The 16,798-nt window shown below is 52.0% G+C and overlaps 1 protein-coding gene across 1 annotated transcript in view; it reads right to left on the reverse strand.

Moving 5' to 3' along the window:
• LOC133342877 (ligand of Numb protein X 2-like) overlaps positions 1–16,798 on the reverse strand; it is an 87,476-nt gene that overhangs the window by 4,576 nt on the left and 66,102 nt on the right. Inside the window, 7 exon segments of the mRNA XM_061552236.1 lie at positions 369–527; positions 1,592–1,729; positions 2,926–3,160; positions 8,857–9,022; positions 9,825–9,968; positions 10,684–10,917; positions 11,296–11,673. Of these exon segments, the coding sequence (XP_061408220.1) occupies positions 369–527; positions 1,592–1,729; positions 2,926–3,160; positions 8,857–9,022; positions 9,825–9,968; positions 10,684–10,917; positions 11,296–11,673 (1,454 nt within the window).

The raw sequence follows: 16,798 nt of genomic DNA on the forward strand, positions 1-16,798 counted from the left end.
GAGAGAGAGACGATGAGAGTGAGATCACAGAGAGAGACAATTAAAGTGAGATCACAGAGTGAGATCACAGAGTGAGATCACAGAGAGAGATCACAGAGAGAGAGAGAGAGATCACAGAGTGAGATCACAGAATGAGAGACGATGAAAGTGAGATCTCAGAGTGACACCACGGACAGACAGAGAGACGTTCAGGGTGACACCACAGAGAGAGAGAAGTTCAGGGTGACACCACGGACAGAGAGAGAGACACGATCAGGGTGACACCACGGACAGAGAGAGAGACACGATCAGGGTGACACCACGGACAGAGAGAGAGACACGATCAGGGTGACACCACGGACGGCGAGAGCGCGAGACGGCGCCCGCACCTGAGGCGCCCGTCGTTGAAGGCGGGCGTGCCGGGCACGATGTGCTTGACGAGGAACGGCTGCGTGTGGCGGTTCTCCTCGAAGCCGCCCACGATGCTGAAGCCCAGGCTGCCCGACATGCCGCGCGACAACACGACCTCCTTCTGCCGCTGCAGCGCGCTGCGCCGTGGCGGAGTGGCGGTGCGTGCCAGAGAGCGTACCGCAAACACGCGTGTGTCAGCGTGTGTCAGCGTGTGTGTCAGCGTGTGTGTCAGTGTGTGTTAGTGTGTGTTAGTGTGTCAGTGTGTGTCAGTGTGTGTCAGCGTGTCAGTGTGTGTGTGTGTCAGCGTGTGTCAGTGTGTGTGTGTCAGTGTGCGTTAGTGTGTCAGTGTGTGTCAGCGTGTGTCAGCGTATGTCAGTGTGTGCGTCAGTGTGTGTGTCAGTGTGTGTGTCAGCGTGTGTGTCAGCGTGTGTGTCAGCGTGTGTGTGTGTCAGCGTGTGTCAGTGTGTGTGTGTGTCAGTGTGTGTGTGTCAGTGTGTGTGTGTCAGTGTGTGTGTCAGTGTGTGTGTGTCAGTGTGTGTCAGTGTGTGTGTGTCAGTGTGTGTCAGTGTGTGTGTGTCAGTGTGTGTGTGTCAGTGTGTGTGTGTCAGTGTGTGTCAGTGTGTGTGTCAGTGTGTGTGTCAGTGTGTGTGTGTCAGTGTGTGTGTCAGCGTGTGTGTCAGCGTGTGTGTCAGTGTATGTCAGTGTGTGTCAGCGTGTGTGGCAGCGTGTGTGTCAGCGTGTGTCAGCGTGTGTCAGCGTGTGTCTGTGTGTTAGCGCGATGCGCAATAAACCCGGCAACCCGGGTTCGATTCCCGCTCCCGGCCAACACCAGTGGCGATTATCTGAACCGGTCCCGGGCCTCAAATGAGTACCTGGTGCGGTGTGTAAACATCGCCACTGGGGAGACAAAGGCGGTCGGGCGTGGTGCTGGCCACTCACCCCCTCGTGCGCCGTGCCTGCCTTCATAGGTGCTACTCGCTCACCACTACACTACCGCTCCCCAGGTACATTTACACACTCTCTCCTACACACTCGCCCTCACGCTCACCCTCACCCACGGTCACCCTCACCCTCACCCACGGTCCCCGCTCACCCTCACCTTCACCCACGGTCCCCGCTCACCCTCACGCTCACCCACGGTCCCCGCTCACCATCACCCTCACCCACGGTCCCCGCCCGCCCCCCCCCCAGCGGAGCTCACTTGGGCAGGCTGAGCCAGGTGACCCAGGAGGGCGTCCAGGTGAGGCGCTCCCCCGTGGCGGCGCCCCCCTCCTCGTTGCGCTCGTTGTCCGCCTGGGCGGCCGCCTCCTCCTCGTCGGTCGACGTCGCTCTCGGCGGCCTGCGGGATCAACAACAACAACAGCAGTCGCCTACGGGGTCAACAACAACAACAGCAGCGGTCTGCAGGGTCAACAACAACAACAGCGGCCGGCAGGGTCAACAACAACAACAACAGTGGTCTGTGGGGTCAACAACAACAACAACAGCGGTCTGCGGGGTCAACAACAACAACAGTGGTCTGTGGGGTCAACAACAACAACAACAGCGGTCTGTGGGGTCAACAACAACAACAACAGCGGTCTGCGGGGTCAACATCGACAACGGCAGCAGCGGCTGCTATTCACCAATAAGTCGTGTCGATGTCACCACGGCGCTTGTGCCAGGCTAGGTGCACTACGAGACCACGTGAAGTGCCGAAGGCTCTCTGACAGGAGGTCACGGGATAGACTCATGTGTCATGAGTTCACTGACACACGTCCACACAAAGAAAAATATCCCCCGTATAGCCATAACAGACTGTTTGGGGCAAGTGCTGTTAGCGAGTAGCACCTATGAAGGCCGGCATGGCACACGAGGGGGTGGGTGGCCAGCACCACACCCGGCCGCCTTTGTCTCCCCAGTGGCGATGTTTACTACACACCGCACCAGGTACTCATTTGAGGCTGAGTCGACCTAGGGACGGCCCAGGACCGGTTCAAATAATCGTCACTGGTGTTGGCCGTGAGCGGGAATTGAACCGGGGTTGCCGGGTTCATAGCGCAGTGCACTAACCGCGACACTATTGCTCACGTACACACAACAACAACAACCGCAATTCGCCACTAAGTGGCGGTGACGTCACCACGGCGCTTGTGCCAGGCTGTGTGCACGTTGAGGCCACGTGAAATGTCGAACGCCCGCCGGTCACGGGGCAGACCCAGGGGTCGACTGAGTGAGATGATTGGCCGATGCACCACCTGTACCCCCTACTGTTCCAACGTGTACACAAAGATCCCCCGTAAGGCCTTAACAGACTGTAGGGGCAAGTGCTGTTAGCGAGCACGTACACACACACACACGTACACAATCACACACACACGTACACAATCACACACACGTACACAATCACACACACGTACACACACACACGTACACACACACATGTACACAATCACACACACGTACACAATCACACACACGTACACACACACGTACACACGTACACACGTACACACGTACACACACACGGCGCCCTCCGCCTCTCTCCACGCCGACCTGTCTCTGCGCTGCCCATCCCTGCGGCCGGCCCCACGCTCCTCGCCGACGCTGGCGGGCGACGCGGTGGCCGAGGTGGGCGACGAGTTGGTGGGCGACGCTGCGGTGGAGGAGACGTGGGAGAGCACGTGCAGCTCCACCGTGGGCATCGCCGCGCCGGCCTTGAGCCCGGCCACGGCCTCGGCGTGCGTCAGGCGCGTCAGGTCGCTGCCGTTCACGCTCAGCAGCACGTCGCCTGCGCACGCACAGACACGAGACGGTCACGCGGGGTGAGCGTGGGACGACGCGCAGACAGAGGCACGAGGTCGTGGGTTCCATCCCGAGCGTGACGCCTGCTGTGTACAGGGAGTCCACTACTTACGATGGAGATGCGTTAGGATGACCCCATCGTAAGTCAAAAATATCGCGAGTCGAAGACGGGCTAGCCTGCCCAGGAGTCTTAAAGAATGGTGTTAATTTAGCAAAACAGCAATTTACAGTAGCGTACTGTATAAACTATATATACTGTATGTTTTTATTAATTGCAATACTGTATTGCACAGTAAAATGTGAAGTAAAAAAACAAGGTCAATTCTTAGCCTACCCATGTGAACTGCAATTTAATAGAAAGTTTTTTCAGGAAACAATCCTGTCTGCTATAAAAAAAAAAACTTTTAACATGCATTGAACGCATCGTATCGTGGTAACCTTAAAATGAAATCGCTAAAGCTACGTATCGCACATGCATTGAACGTATCGTAACGTATCATCTTGTGCTGTACTCGCCAAAATTCTGCCTGTCGTCTGCACACGTGAACGATGTTCGGTTGTCGATGGCAATTTTGCCGTATCGCTATCGCCATCGTAAGATCGAAATATCGTAAGTCGGACCCCATCGTAACTCGGGGACTACCTGCATTTGGAGTTTGCGTGTCTCTCTCTCTCTCCTCGTGGTCGCGTGGATTTCTCTCCGGGCCCTTCGGTTTTTCCCTCCACGTTTACAATCGACATCGCGCGTTCGGAGCGTTTGGCTGCTATAAATGTCCACGTGACGATGCTAAGCCACTTCGTGGGGCGATCATTTGTGGCCAGGTCACTTCTGAAAGCGAGCTACATAGCTCAGTGGGCCTTGCCGGGTAAAATAAAAAAAATTGTTTCTCGCTTCATAGTTTTCAAAAAATTCAATGACGACCACGAGATGGCAGTAGTGACCAGGCCACTCGGAGCCGGTGCAGCTCTCAATCATTCGAGTAAAGCTGGAGACAACTCCAGTGGCTTCCTCGTGATTCGTAGTGTAGCGTGTAGAGTGTAGTGTATAGTGTATAGGACTGTAGTATTTAGTAGTGTAGTGTATAGGACTGTAGTGTTTAGTAGTGTAGTGTATAGTGCAGGGGTCCTCAAACTACGGCCCGCGGGCCACATGCGGCCCGCCGAGGACATTTATCCGGCCCGCCGGGTGTTTTTGCCGCCGCTGCCTGTCGCTTTTTTTCTGCATGAGAAGGACGGTCATTGGTGGAAGAGGGAGAGGGGGCGGAGTTTCCCCCAATCAGACTGCATTGATGGGCAGTGCAGTCTGTATGTCTCTGTGTGGGCAAAGTTATTACTGGTATATTGTTTTTGTAGTGCTGTATATATATTGGTATTTTACTAATATCAATTTTGACTCCCTAGGAAACAATGATGTCAAGAAAGAGAAAAATTGACTCGGAGTGTAGGATATTCAAAGAACAGTGGACTTATGATTACTTTTTCATGCAGTACAAGGAAAGAGCTGTGTGTCTGATATGCCAGAATATAGTGTCTGTGTTCAAATACAATTTACGTCAACACTATGAAACTCAACATAAAGATAAATATGCTTGTTTGGTCGGAGAAGTGAGAAAAGATTAAATATTAAAACTGAAAAATACATTAACAACTCAGCGAAATAGTTTTGTGAAGCAGAAGCAGCTAAATATTTCATCACTGCGAGCAAGTTTTCAAGTTTCCAAGCTAATAGCATGCACTGGCAGACCATTCGTGGAGGGAGAATTTGTTAAAGAATGCCTTCTTTCTGTTGCCAAAGAGATGTGTCCAGAGAAGGCCGATTTATTTAGTACAGTGAGTCTTTTAGGACCTACAATTACACGGAGGATTGAAGAAATGGGAGACAATTTGCATCAGCATTTGCAAAACTCCACAAAAAAACTTTCCTATTTTTCCTTGGCACTCGACGAAAGCAATGATGTTCGTGATTCTGCACAACTTCAAATTTTTATTCGTGCGACGAATGACTATTTCGAAGTCACAGAAGAGCTTGCTGCACTGCAAAGCATCAAAGGAACAACTACAGGAAAGGATATCTTTCGATTTAAAGCTTTCGTGACTGCAGGGATTCATCTTCTTGGTTCTTTCGGTAAAGTCACATAGAAGGGAAGTAATAAAATAATTCTCACGACGTTTCGGCCACAACGCAAGCAGCCGTCCTCAGGTGAAAACCAGGTCTGTTGGGGAGACAGCGTCTGAATGAAACAGCACACGAGCTTGGAGCATATATAAGCTGGGTTGGAAGCGGGGGAAAGAGCGCCTTGACAAAATAATTTCAATATCAAGAGGAATTTAGCATATTTATGGGAAATGCAGGAATGTGATTAGTACTACATATGCCCGTGCTGCATATGTAGTACTAATAACATTCCTGCATGTTCCATAAATATGCTAAATTCCTCTTGATATGCAAATTATTTGTCAAGGCGCTCTTTCCCCCGTTTCCAACCCAGCTTATATATGCTCCAAGCTCGTGTGCTGTTTCATTCAGACGCTGTCTCCCCGACAGACCTGGCTTTCACCTGAGGACGGCTGCTTGCGTTGTGGCCGAAACGTCGTGAGCATTATTTTATTATGTTTTATTTTTATTATTTTATTACTTCCCTTCTACGTGACTTTACCGAAAGAACCAAGAAGAGAGGATATCTATGAAAAGGTTTGCCAAACTGTGAATGGTTTGGAGCTGAACTGGGCTAAACTAGCCAGTGTGACAACTGATGGTGCTCCTAGCATGGTGGGGTCTAAGAAAGGAGTAATTGCTCGCATTAACCAAGAGATGGACAAACATAACCATTCTCATCCAATAGCCATACACTGCCTCATCCACCAACAAGCGCTGTGTAGTAAATCACTGAAGTGGGACTCGGTTATGAAATTTGTGGTATCTTGTGTTAACTTCATTAGAGCTCATGCACTAAACCACAGACAATTTCAAGCATTTCTGTCTGAGCTAAATGTTGACTATGAAGATGTTCTGTATCACACAGAAGTCCGTTGGCTGAGTCGAGGGAGAGTTTTGAAACGTTTCTATGACTTACTTCCACAGATTACAGCTTTTCTGCTTTAAAAAAACAAAGAAGTACCAGAGCTCAATGATGCAGAATGGAAATGGCACCTTGCCTTTCTGACAGATGTAACAGAGCTACTCAACAGTTTCAATGTGCAACTTCAAGGAAAGGGGAAGCTCATCTGTGATATGCAATCACATGTCAAAGCATTTGAAGTAATATTAGGCCTCCTCATCAAACAAGTGAAGGAGGAAAACTTCTGCCATCTCCCCACAACTCAAAATCTGTTAGCGGAAAAACCATTGGTTGCATTCCCAAACAAAACGTGTGGATTCACTGGAAAAATTGCAAAAGGAGTTCCAATTTGGATTTAAAGAGCTTCATCTCCATGAACAGGACATACAGCTTTTCCGTAACCCATTTTCTATTGACATTGAAAATGTGGATACAATTTACCAAATGGAACTGGCTGAACTGCAGAATTGTGACTCTCTGAAAGACGCATTCAAGTCAAGCAGCCTTCATAATTTCTATGCATCTCTCCCCTCTGAGACATATCCTCATCTCAGGAACCATGCACTCAAAATGGCAACCATCTTTGGCAGCACTTATGTCTGTGAACAGACTTTTTCCAGAATGAAACATTTGAAATCTCCAACCAGATCTAGACTAATAGATGCACACTTGCATCACTTGTTACGACTAACAGTGACAAATATGGAACCGGACATTGACCATCTCATTAGCCAAAAGCAGGCCCATAGTTCCCATTGAAATACTGGCAAGTTTGTTGATTTAACTTTACTTGTTCTTCATTTTAAATATAGTATTTATTCCCGTTTTGTTTCTTCACTTCAAAATAAGATATATGCAGTGTGCATAGGAATTTGTTCATAGTTTTTTTAAAACTATAGTCCGGCCCTCCAACGGTCTGAGGGACAGTGAACTGGCCCCCTGTTTAAAAAGTTTGAGGACCCCTGGTATAGTGTATAGGACTGTAGTATTTAGTAGTGTAGTGTATAGTGTATAGGACTGTAGTATTTAGTAGTGTAGTGTATAGTGTATAGGACTGTAGTATTTAGTAGTGTAGTGTATAGTGTATAGGACTGTAGTGTTTAGTAGTGTAGTGTATAGTGTATAGGACTGTAGTATTTAGTAGTGTAGTGTATAGTGTATAGGACTGTAGTATTTAGTAGTGTAGTGTATAGTGTATAGGACTGTAGTGTTTAGTAGTGTAGTGTATAGTGTATAGGACTGTAGTATTTAGTAGTGTAGTGTATAGTGTATAGGACTGTAGTATTTAGTAGTGTAGTGTATAGTGTATAGGACTGTAGTATTTAGTAGTGTAGTGTATAGTGTATAGGACTGTAGTATTTAGTAGTGTAGTGTATAGTGTATAGGACTGTAGTATTTAGTAGTGTAGTGTTTAGTGTATAGGACTGTAGTATTTAGTAGTGTAGTGTATAGTGTATAGGACTGTAGTATTTAGTAGTGTAGTGTATAGTGTATAGGACTGTAGTGTTTAGTAGTGTAGTGTATAGTGTATAGGACTGTAGTATTTAGTAGTGTAGTGTATAGTGTATAGGACTGTAGTATTTAGTAGTGTAGTGTTTAGTGTATAGGACTGTAGTGTTTAGTAGTGTAGTGTTTAGTGTATAGGACTGTAGTGTTTAGTAGTGTAGTGTATAGTGTATAGGACTGTAGTATTTAGTAGTGTAGTGTATAGTGTATAGGACTGTAGTATTTAGTAGTGTAGTGTATAGTGTATAGGACTGTAGTATTTAGTAGTGTAGTGTATAGTGTATAGGACTGTAGTGTTTAGTAGTGTAGTGTATAGTGTATAGGACTGTAGTATTTAGTAGTGTAGTGTATAGTGTATAGGACTGTAGTATTTAGTAGTGTAGTGTATAGTGTATAGGACTGTAGTATTTAGTAGTGTAGTGTATAGTGTATAGGACTGTAGTATTTAGTAGTGTAGTGTATAGTGTATAGGACTGTAGTGTTTAGTAGTGTAGTGTATAGTGTATATGACTGTAGTATTTAGTAGTGTAGTGTATAGTGTATAGGACTGTAGTATTTAGTAGTGTAGTGTATAGTGTATAGGACTGTAGTATTTAGTAGTGTAGTGTATAGTGTACAGGACTGTAGTGTTGAGTAGTGGAGTGTTTAGTAGTGTGTAGGACTCTAGTGTTGAGTAGTGGAGTGTTTAGTAGTGTGTAGTGTACTGTATACTGGTGTCGTGTATAGTCGTGCAGTGTACAGCCGTCTGCATGTTGAACTTCTTTCACACTGTACGTAGCCAACAGCACTCATCGAAGGTATGGCGGAAGGACACAAAAAGCAGTTCTAGAGAAACGAGTTTTCAATCTCGACGATGATCATTTAAAAGTGCACAGCTCCGGTGGCTTCCTAATATCGGAAGGAAGAGCGTTCCAGACGGCCACAGAGGCGCTTCTGAAAGCGCCGCGCGCGATCGTCTTCGTTTCGCCAATAAAACCGCCACCGCTGCCACTGTCACCGCCGCCGCTGCTGCTGCGGGGACGACTCTCAAGTTTCGCGCGACGACGGTTTCCACTCCGCGGCTCGTTCGCATCAAGCGCCGCCGCGGTGCGTGCCGAGAGCGCGACCTCCTCCTCACCCGTGCGGACGTTGCGCGTGCGGCCCAGCGAGCCGTGCGGGTCCACGCTCGTCACGTAGATCGGGAGGTCCCCCCCGAGGCTGCCCAGACCCCCCGCCACCGTTATCCCCAGAGACTCGTGGGGGGCCTTCGAGACCCGCACCGTCTTCTCCTGCCACGGTGAGCCCTGGGGGGGGGGAGGGGGGGGGGGGGCATGTACACACGCACGGATGAATGCATGCAACACGCACGCGCAATGCGCGCACCCGCGTGCACTGGGTTAGAGCTACGGTGAGGGTTAGGGGTTAGTGACGGGATTAGTTTTACGATTCGGGTCAGTGTTAGGGTTTGTGCCGGTAGTGCGAGTATCAGGGTCAGTGTCAGGGTCAGTGTCGGGGTCAGTGTTAGGGTCAGTGTCAGGGCTCGTGCTAGTATAAGTTTTAGTATCGGTATCAGGGTGAGCGTCAGTATCAGGGTCAGTGTCAGGGTCAGTGTTAGAGCTCGTGCTAGTATTAGGGTCAGTATTAGGGTCAGTATCAGGGTCAGTGTCAGGGTCAGTATCAGGGTCAGTGTCAGGGTGAGCGTCAGTATCAGTGTCAGTGTCAGGGTCAGTATTAGGGTCAGGGTCAGTGTCAGGGTCAGGGTCAGTGTCAGGGTGAGCGTCAGGGTCAGTGTCAGCGTCAGTATTAGGGTCAATGTCAGGGTCAGGGTCAGTGTCAGTATCAGGGTGAGCGTCAGTATCAGTGTCAGTGTCAGCGTCAGTATTAGGGTCAATGTCAGGGTCAGGGTCAGTGTCAGGGTCAGTGTCAGGGTGAGCGTCAGGGTCAGGGTCAGCGTCAGGGTCAGTGTCAGGGTGAGCGTCAGTGTCAGTGTTAGGGCTCGTGCTAGTATTAGTTTTAGTATCGATATCAGGGTGAGCGTCAGTATTAGCATCAGTATCAGGGTCAGCGTCAGGCTCAGTGGTAGGGCTCGTGTTGCGGGGTCCTCACGGTGCTCAGCGCCGCTGCCGCTGCGGCGGTGGCGCCAGCGTTGTGGTCGTTGTTGTTGTTGTTGGGGACCACCTCGTGCAGGATTTCGGGAACGTGCGGCCGGCACTGTCGCGACACCACGAAGTGCACGCGGTCCTGGCACGACTGCAGGCGCGCCGAGCGGGGCGATCGCGCGCACACAGAGAGGGGGGGGAGGGAGAGGGGTACAACAACGTTCGTCAGCCGACTCAATCGCTCCTTCGCCCGACTCGCACGTCACAAGCGGCGACGGGGTTCCAATCCGGCAGGCCGCCCTGGACATTCCTGCGGCCGTGTTCACCGTTAACCCGCCACGACGTGGCATCCCGCTTTCACCCAGCGGATGTTTCAAAGATCCCGCGGCCGGCATCATGGGTTTCAAATTTGCCAAATTGGGATTACACACTCGGCAATGTCGCCCTCTACTCCGGGACTACTGCAGGCCGTGTCTGTGAAACGCAGCGGCAGCAGCTGTAGCACCGTCGAGTTACTAATCATTTTTAAGTATTTCGATGATTTGGCTGCTACATATTACCACGTGATGAGCCACTGCGCATTGGGCTGTGAATTTGTGGCCAGGTCGCTTCCGAAAAAGTAGCAAACAGCTCGGTGGGCCTTACCTGGTAAAATAGTTTTGCTTTTGTTATTTTTCTTACCTTTCCTATACTTTGCACTCCGATGAGCCCGGTTGGCTACGTAGGGTGCGAAAGAAGTTCAACGTACTGTACATGCGCCGTATTTTCGTATCGTTTGTTGTTGTCGCCCCTGTGACCCCGTTCCCCTACGGGACAACTGCGGGCAGTAAACACAAACCCACCACCTCCACCCGCACCCCCCTTGCCTGTATGATGGCGACCGCCTGCTCCGTGGTGGCCCTGCGCACGTCGCGCCCGTTGATGGCGATGACGCGGTCCCCGGCACGGAGGGCGCCCTCCCTGGCCGCCACCCCCCCCAGCAGCACGCGCTGGACCATGACCCCCGCCGGCAGCTCCGAGGGGCCCCCGGCGCCGCCGCATGTCGCCTCGGCCAATCGGATTCCCAGCACCTCGCCCGAGTAGCGCTTCCTCAACACCACCTGGGGCCGGCACCGCGCGGTCACGAGACATCGTCGTCGTTAACGTCATCACTCTTCGTCGTCGTCGTCATCATTGTTAACGTAATTAGCGTCGTCGTCGTCGTCCATAAAGCCTACGTGTTAAACTGATCATCGCCATCATCGGTAACATAATTTTTGTCGTCGTTAACATCACCATTGTCATCATCATCATCATATTCGTCGTCGTCGTCATCGTCGTCATTATCGTCGTCAACATAATTATCGTCGTCATCAACATCATAATCATCCATAAAGCCTACGTATTAAACTGATCATCATCATCATCGTTAACACAATTATTGTCGTCAACATCATTATCATCATCATCATATTCGTCGTCGTCGTCGTCATGGTCACCTGCAGGCTTTCATTGCCAGGCCCAGCGGCCGCGGCGAGGCCGTCCCCGCGGCGCGTCTCTCCGCCGCGCAAGTCCCGGCACGTGTGCCGGCGCGGGAGCCGGTGCGACTCCCGCTGCTGGGCTGCGCCGGCCCCTCCCGCCGCCGCCAACGCCGACGCCGAGGACGCCGAGCGGCGGTAGGAGCGCCGTGCGGGCGAGCGCGAGGAGGAGGCCGCCGCCGCCGCCGCCCCGGGGGGTGCCGTGGGGGCCGCCCCGTCGGGCCCGAAGGCGGCGTGGTGCGCGTCGCGCAGCACGCGCAGACGCACGCAGCGGCACGGCTCGGCGAGCGCGGCGCGCGCAAACTCGTGCGGCACGCTGCCGATGTCCACGCCGTTCACCTGCGCGGCGTGGGGCGGGGGGGGGTGGGGGGGGGCGGAGGGTGGGAGCGTGGGGGGGGGGGATGAAGGACAACTTCTGTTACCGACCCCCTTCCCCGAGGTGATGATGGGCGGGCGGCCAGAACGCAGCAAAGTGGTTGAGAGGGAGCAGAGGCAGCGCATCCGCATCTCATCGCAACTCAAACTTCATTTGGAGCTATCTGCATCTCATCGCATCTCCGCATCTCAAACTTCATTTGGAGCTATCTGCATCTCATCGCATCTCCGCATCTCAAACTTAACTTGGAGCTATCTGCATCTCATCGCATCTCCGCATCTCAAACTTAACTTGGAGCTATCCGCATCTCATCGCATCTCCGCATCTCAAACTTCATTTGGAGCTATCCGCATCTCAGTCAGGCGACCCACGCGACCTCCTGTGCAGCTCTGTCCCGTGACCTCCTGCACCTAGTCTGGCACAGCAGTCAACACAGGGCACCTGGGTCTTTGCCGCGGCCTCCTCCTGCCAGCGGCGAGCCTTCAACACTTCCCGCAACAGCTTCCAAGTGCACCTAGCCTGGCACGAGCGCCGTGCTGACGTCACAGCCACTTAGTGGCGACAGGCGGTTGCTGCTGTATATTTGGTTTATCTCCAGGTCCTCCAGTTTTTCCCTCCACTTTTAGAAGCAACGTGCGTTCAGAGTATTTGGCTCCTGCTGTAATTGTCAACGCGATAAGCCACTTCGTTGGGCTATCATTTGTGGTGGCCAGGTCGCTTATGAAAGACAGCAGCATAGCTCAGTGGGCCTTACCTGGTGAAGTACAAATAGTTGAGTTTAGCTTTCTTTAAGTAAAAATTGTATCGTTCGTAAAAATGTAAGGAAGCCGGAAAGAGAGGAGAATGGGCTTGACGACGACATCAAAAGAGATTGGTGCCAGCAAGATATTGCACTACACTATACACTACACTATACACTACACTATACACTACACTCTTATATACTACTATACACTACACTAATATACACTACACTCTTATACACTACTATACACTACACTATACACTACACTATACACACTACACTCTTATATACTACTATACACTACACTATACACTACACTATACACTACTATACACTACACTATACACTACACTCTTATATACTACTATACACTACACTATACACTACTATACACTACACTACTAGACACTACACTATACACTACACTAGTATATACTACACTATACACTACTATACACTACACTATACACTACACTACTATACACTACACTATACACTACACTAGTATATACTACACTATACACTACTATACACTACACTACTATACACTACACTATACACTACACTATACACTACACAAGTATATACTACACTATACACTATTATACACTACTATACACTACACTCTTATATACTACTATACACTACACTATACACTACTAGACACTACACTATACACTACACTAGTATATACTACACTATACACTACTATACACTACACTATACACTACACTACTATACACTACACTATACACTACACTATACACAACACTAGTATATGTAATGCGGTTGTAAACGGCCCTTCTGAGGTGCCGTCAGGGGGGGAGGAGTTAGTTCACGTGGGGGGAGAGGGGTTGAGTATAGAAGGAGGGGAACCGGAAGAGCAGGGGGAGTGACGGGGAACCAGGAACAGAGGAAGGCCACGAAGGGCGAAGCGGGGTGTGGCGAGATCGCCACGAACACGGGGGGAGCGAGGATCGGCACCGTTGGCCAGCGGTGACCGACCCGAAGCAGCGAGGAGGCTGCAGTCAGCAGCGGGGCTGCACAGAGAGAGTGGGCAGCGGGTCTGCATACAGTGACAGCCAGAGGGTCTGCACATAGGGGTAGCAGCAAGTCTACAGGGAGGAGGTTACAGTAGATGAAGCAGAGAGTCAGAGGGGTGAGGAAGCTATAATAGCAGTGAATAGCCGGGGGCTACAAATACAGGAGTTATAACAGAGTGCCGTGTGGGTAAAGACGTGAACCTGAATAAAGACACGAAGACAGAAAGAAGTGTTCGAGTCCTTTTATTACACTGGAGTCAGAAGTGAAACGGCATGGCGAAACAACTGAGGAAGAAGAATATCCCATCTCCGGCGTCGGCTTCATCATCGGACGACGACGATCTTCCTCCTGAGGTCGGCTTCACTTCGGCGGAGGGAGAGATCCGTGAGGGCCCGGGTGTGGAGGAGGTTGCCGCTGCGCCCGACCCATCTGCGTTGAAGGACGAAGATTTAAGATGGACCCGGATGGCGGAGCAACTGGCGACCCTAAAAACCGTCATCACGGAGTTGTGTGACCTTGTCACGCCAAGGGCGGCGTTGGAAGGTGATGGTGGTGATCGGCAGGAGCCCGGGTCGTCTTCGATGGCGCCGCCATCGACCACGCGGCGGGAAGACGCCATCTTGGGCGTGGCGCACCACGGAAGGCGGGAAGCCGCCATCTTGGGGCCGCCACGAAGATCGTCCGCCATCTTGGCGACACCGCGTTGCGACGCCTTGCTGAACTTGCCGCCGGAAGAGTCGGTGACGGACGGAAGCAGGCCAAGGAGCCGCAGTCGTCACCTTACAACTGTTAAGGAGTTCTCCATCGGGGGCGATTGGAGTGCGTTCGCTTGTCGATTTTTGGCGGCGGTACGAACGGCAAGGTGGACGGACGCCGAGGCGCTGGAGGTGCTTCCGACTCTCCTTGACGATGAGTCTGTTCGTTTTTTTCGCTCTATAAAAGCTGCGAAGAAGAAAACATTGCGTGGAGTGTTCGACGAAATGGCGGACGCGTACGAGCCACCGGATGACGCCCATCGCCGCTTCGTGCAGCGGCAACGCGCACCGGAGGAGTCGCCTGTAGCGTACAGGGGCGCCGTGCTGGAACTCGCGATGGCCGCTTACCCGGAGACGGAGCCTGACCTGCTGGAACCTCTCATCTTGGGGAAGATGTTGGAGTTATCCCGGGATCTGGGCATTCCTATGCCGGCTTGCGGTCACGAGAAACTCACGTCCCGGACCGCGGCTAAGTGTTTGGACGCCCAGTTCAATCTCCGCCGCTGGAAACAAGTCACGGCGTGGACGGGCGGTCCTGTCGTCGATGGGGGGGCCGTAGGGTGGGACCCTACAAAGGCCGTGTACGTGCCGGATGCGACCGGCCCAAAGGAGCTGTCGGCCGCCTCCACTCCGTGGCCGGCTCGAAGCGAGCCGGGGCCGCGGGCTCCGCCGCCGGCGCGGCCACGTCGGGACGGGGTGCCTGCTGCGCGCCGACCCGACGTCGACTGTTTCCGCTGCGGCCGTCGGGGCCACTATGCCAGGGACTGCTGGGCCCGGGTTCCGGGGCCGCCCCAGCAGGAGGCCTCGATCGCGGACGTCCCAAAGAAAGACCCTCCGGCACAGGCAAGTCGGTGCGCACCAGACACCCGGCAAGGCCTGACACCTCACTCATCGCCGTTGTTGTGCGACGCGGATGTTCTAAAATATGGGAGGCCAGTATCTGCGCCTTGTCGCTCGATAACGCAGTGGCGTAAGTTGGCTCGGCGGGTTGTCGCGGCCGCTACAGGTTCGTCCACTGTACCGGGGTCGATCCAAGGGGTGGACGTGCGTATTTTGGTGGATTCCGGGGCGTCCGCGACCATTATTTCGGATGTCATATTCCATCTTTTGAACATCCCACCGGGGGCCGTGAGGCCGGCTTACGCTTCCTGCATCGCTGCGAACGGGGGTAGTATGGGCATCGTGGGACAGGTGGACGCTAATATTTCTATCGGGGGGGTCTCGGCCTCGGGCGTTGTGTTAATTTCGAGGTCCCTGGCGGTTCCTTGCTTGTTGGGCACGGATTTTTTGGCTAAGATGCCCATTTTAATTAGAATCAATGAAAATTGCATTGAACTGCCAGGGGGCCGCAAATTGGCGTTTTTACAGTCCACCTGGGGGCGACCGGCTCCGGTTGCCCAGGTGCAGGCGTTATCGGAAGTTTCAGTTGATATTCCACCTGGCTCGCAGATGCTCATTCCCCTACGATACCGGAAGCCGGTTCCGGGTCGGCAGAGTGCTTGTGGAATTTTGCTGTCGCCGTCCGCCGCTGTTACGGGCGGATTGGCACTGGTGGGGGCGCAAACCATTGTCCGTCCGGATCAGCGCCCGTTTTTGCAGGTGTTAAATGCGACTTCTGAAAGCGTGTGTGTGCCGGCTGGTACCGTTGTGGCACACGCCACTACGGCGTTTACGGCTCAGAGTGACATTCCGGACGGGGGGCTGGTGGGTGGTGTTTCACACGACGGAGGGGTGGACGATCGTTGGATCGCCGAATTATGTGCGGAAAATTCGGCCCTTTCCGCTGAGCAGCGTTGTGCGATTCATAAATTATTAGCGAGCTATTCCGATGTGTTTAGCTCGGACGATTTGGACTTGGGACGCACCTCGCTGCTCTCTCATCACATCGAAACGGGGGACGCGGCCCCTATCCGCTTGAACTCGCGTCGGATGAGTCCGGCTGAGCGTGAGCACGTTCGAGGGGCAGTGGAAGACATGTTGAAAGCGGATATTATATCTCCGTCTAATAGCCCGTGGGGTGCGCCTGTCGTGTTGGTTAAAAAGAAAGATGGTAAATTACGATTTTGTGTGGATTTTCGGAAGTTAAATAAAGTGTCGGTGGCAGATGCGTATCCCCTGCCGCGTATGGACGATTCTCTCGACGCCTTGTCAGGGGCTAAGTTTTTTTCAACGCTAGATCTCTCTTCGGGCTTCTGGCAGCTTCCCCTTGACGAGCCCTCGCGGGAAAAGACAGCGTTCCGTACGCCGCAGGGGTTGTTCCAATTTAACTGTCTGCCGATGGGGTTGAATGCAGCCCCTGCCACCTTTCAGAGATTGATGGAGTTGGTATTGACGGGGTTGCAGTGGGAGACATGTCTCATTTATTTAGATGATATTATTGTCTTCAGCCGCACATTTGATGAGCATTTATTGCGGTTGGAGGCCGTTTTTGCCAGAATGCGTTCTGCTAATTTGAAATTCAAGCCTAAGAAATGTCATCTACTGCAACGTTCCGTTCGATACTTGGGACATATTGTTAGTGCGGACGGGGTGGCCACGGATCCA

This window comes from Lethenteron reissneri, chromosome 16, assembly GCF_015708825.2.
Source record: "Lethenteron reissneri isolate LAM-NWPU_2019-01 chromosome 16, ASM1570882v1, whole genome shotgun sequence".
Lineage (NCBI taxonomy): Eukaryota > Metazoa > Chordata > Hyperoartia > Petromyzontiformes > Petromyzontidae > Lethenteron > Lethenteron reissneri.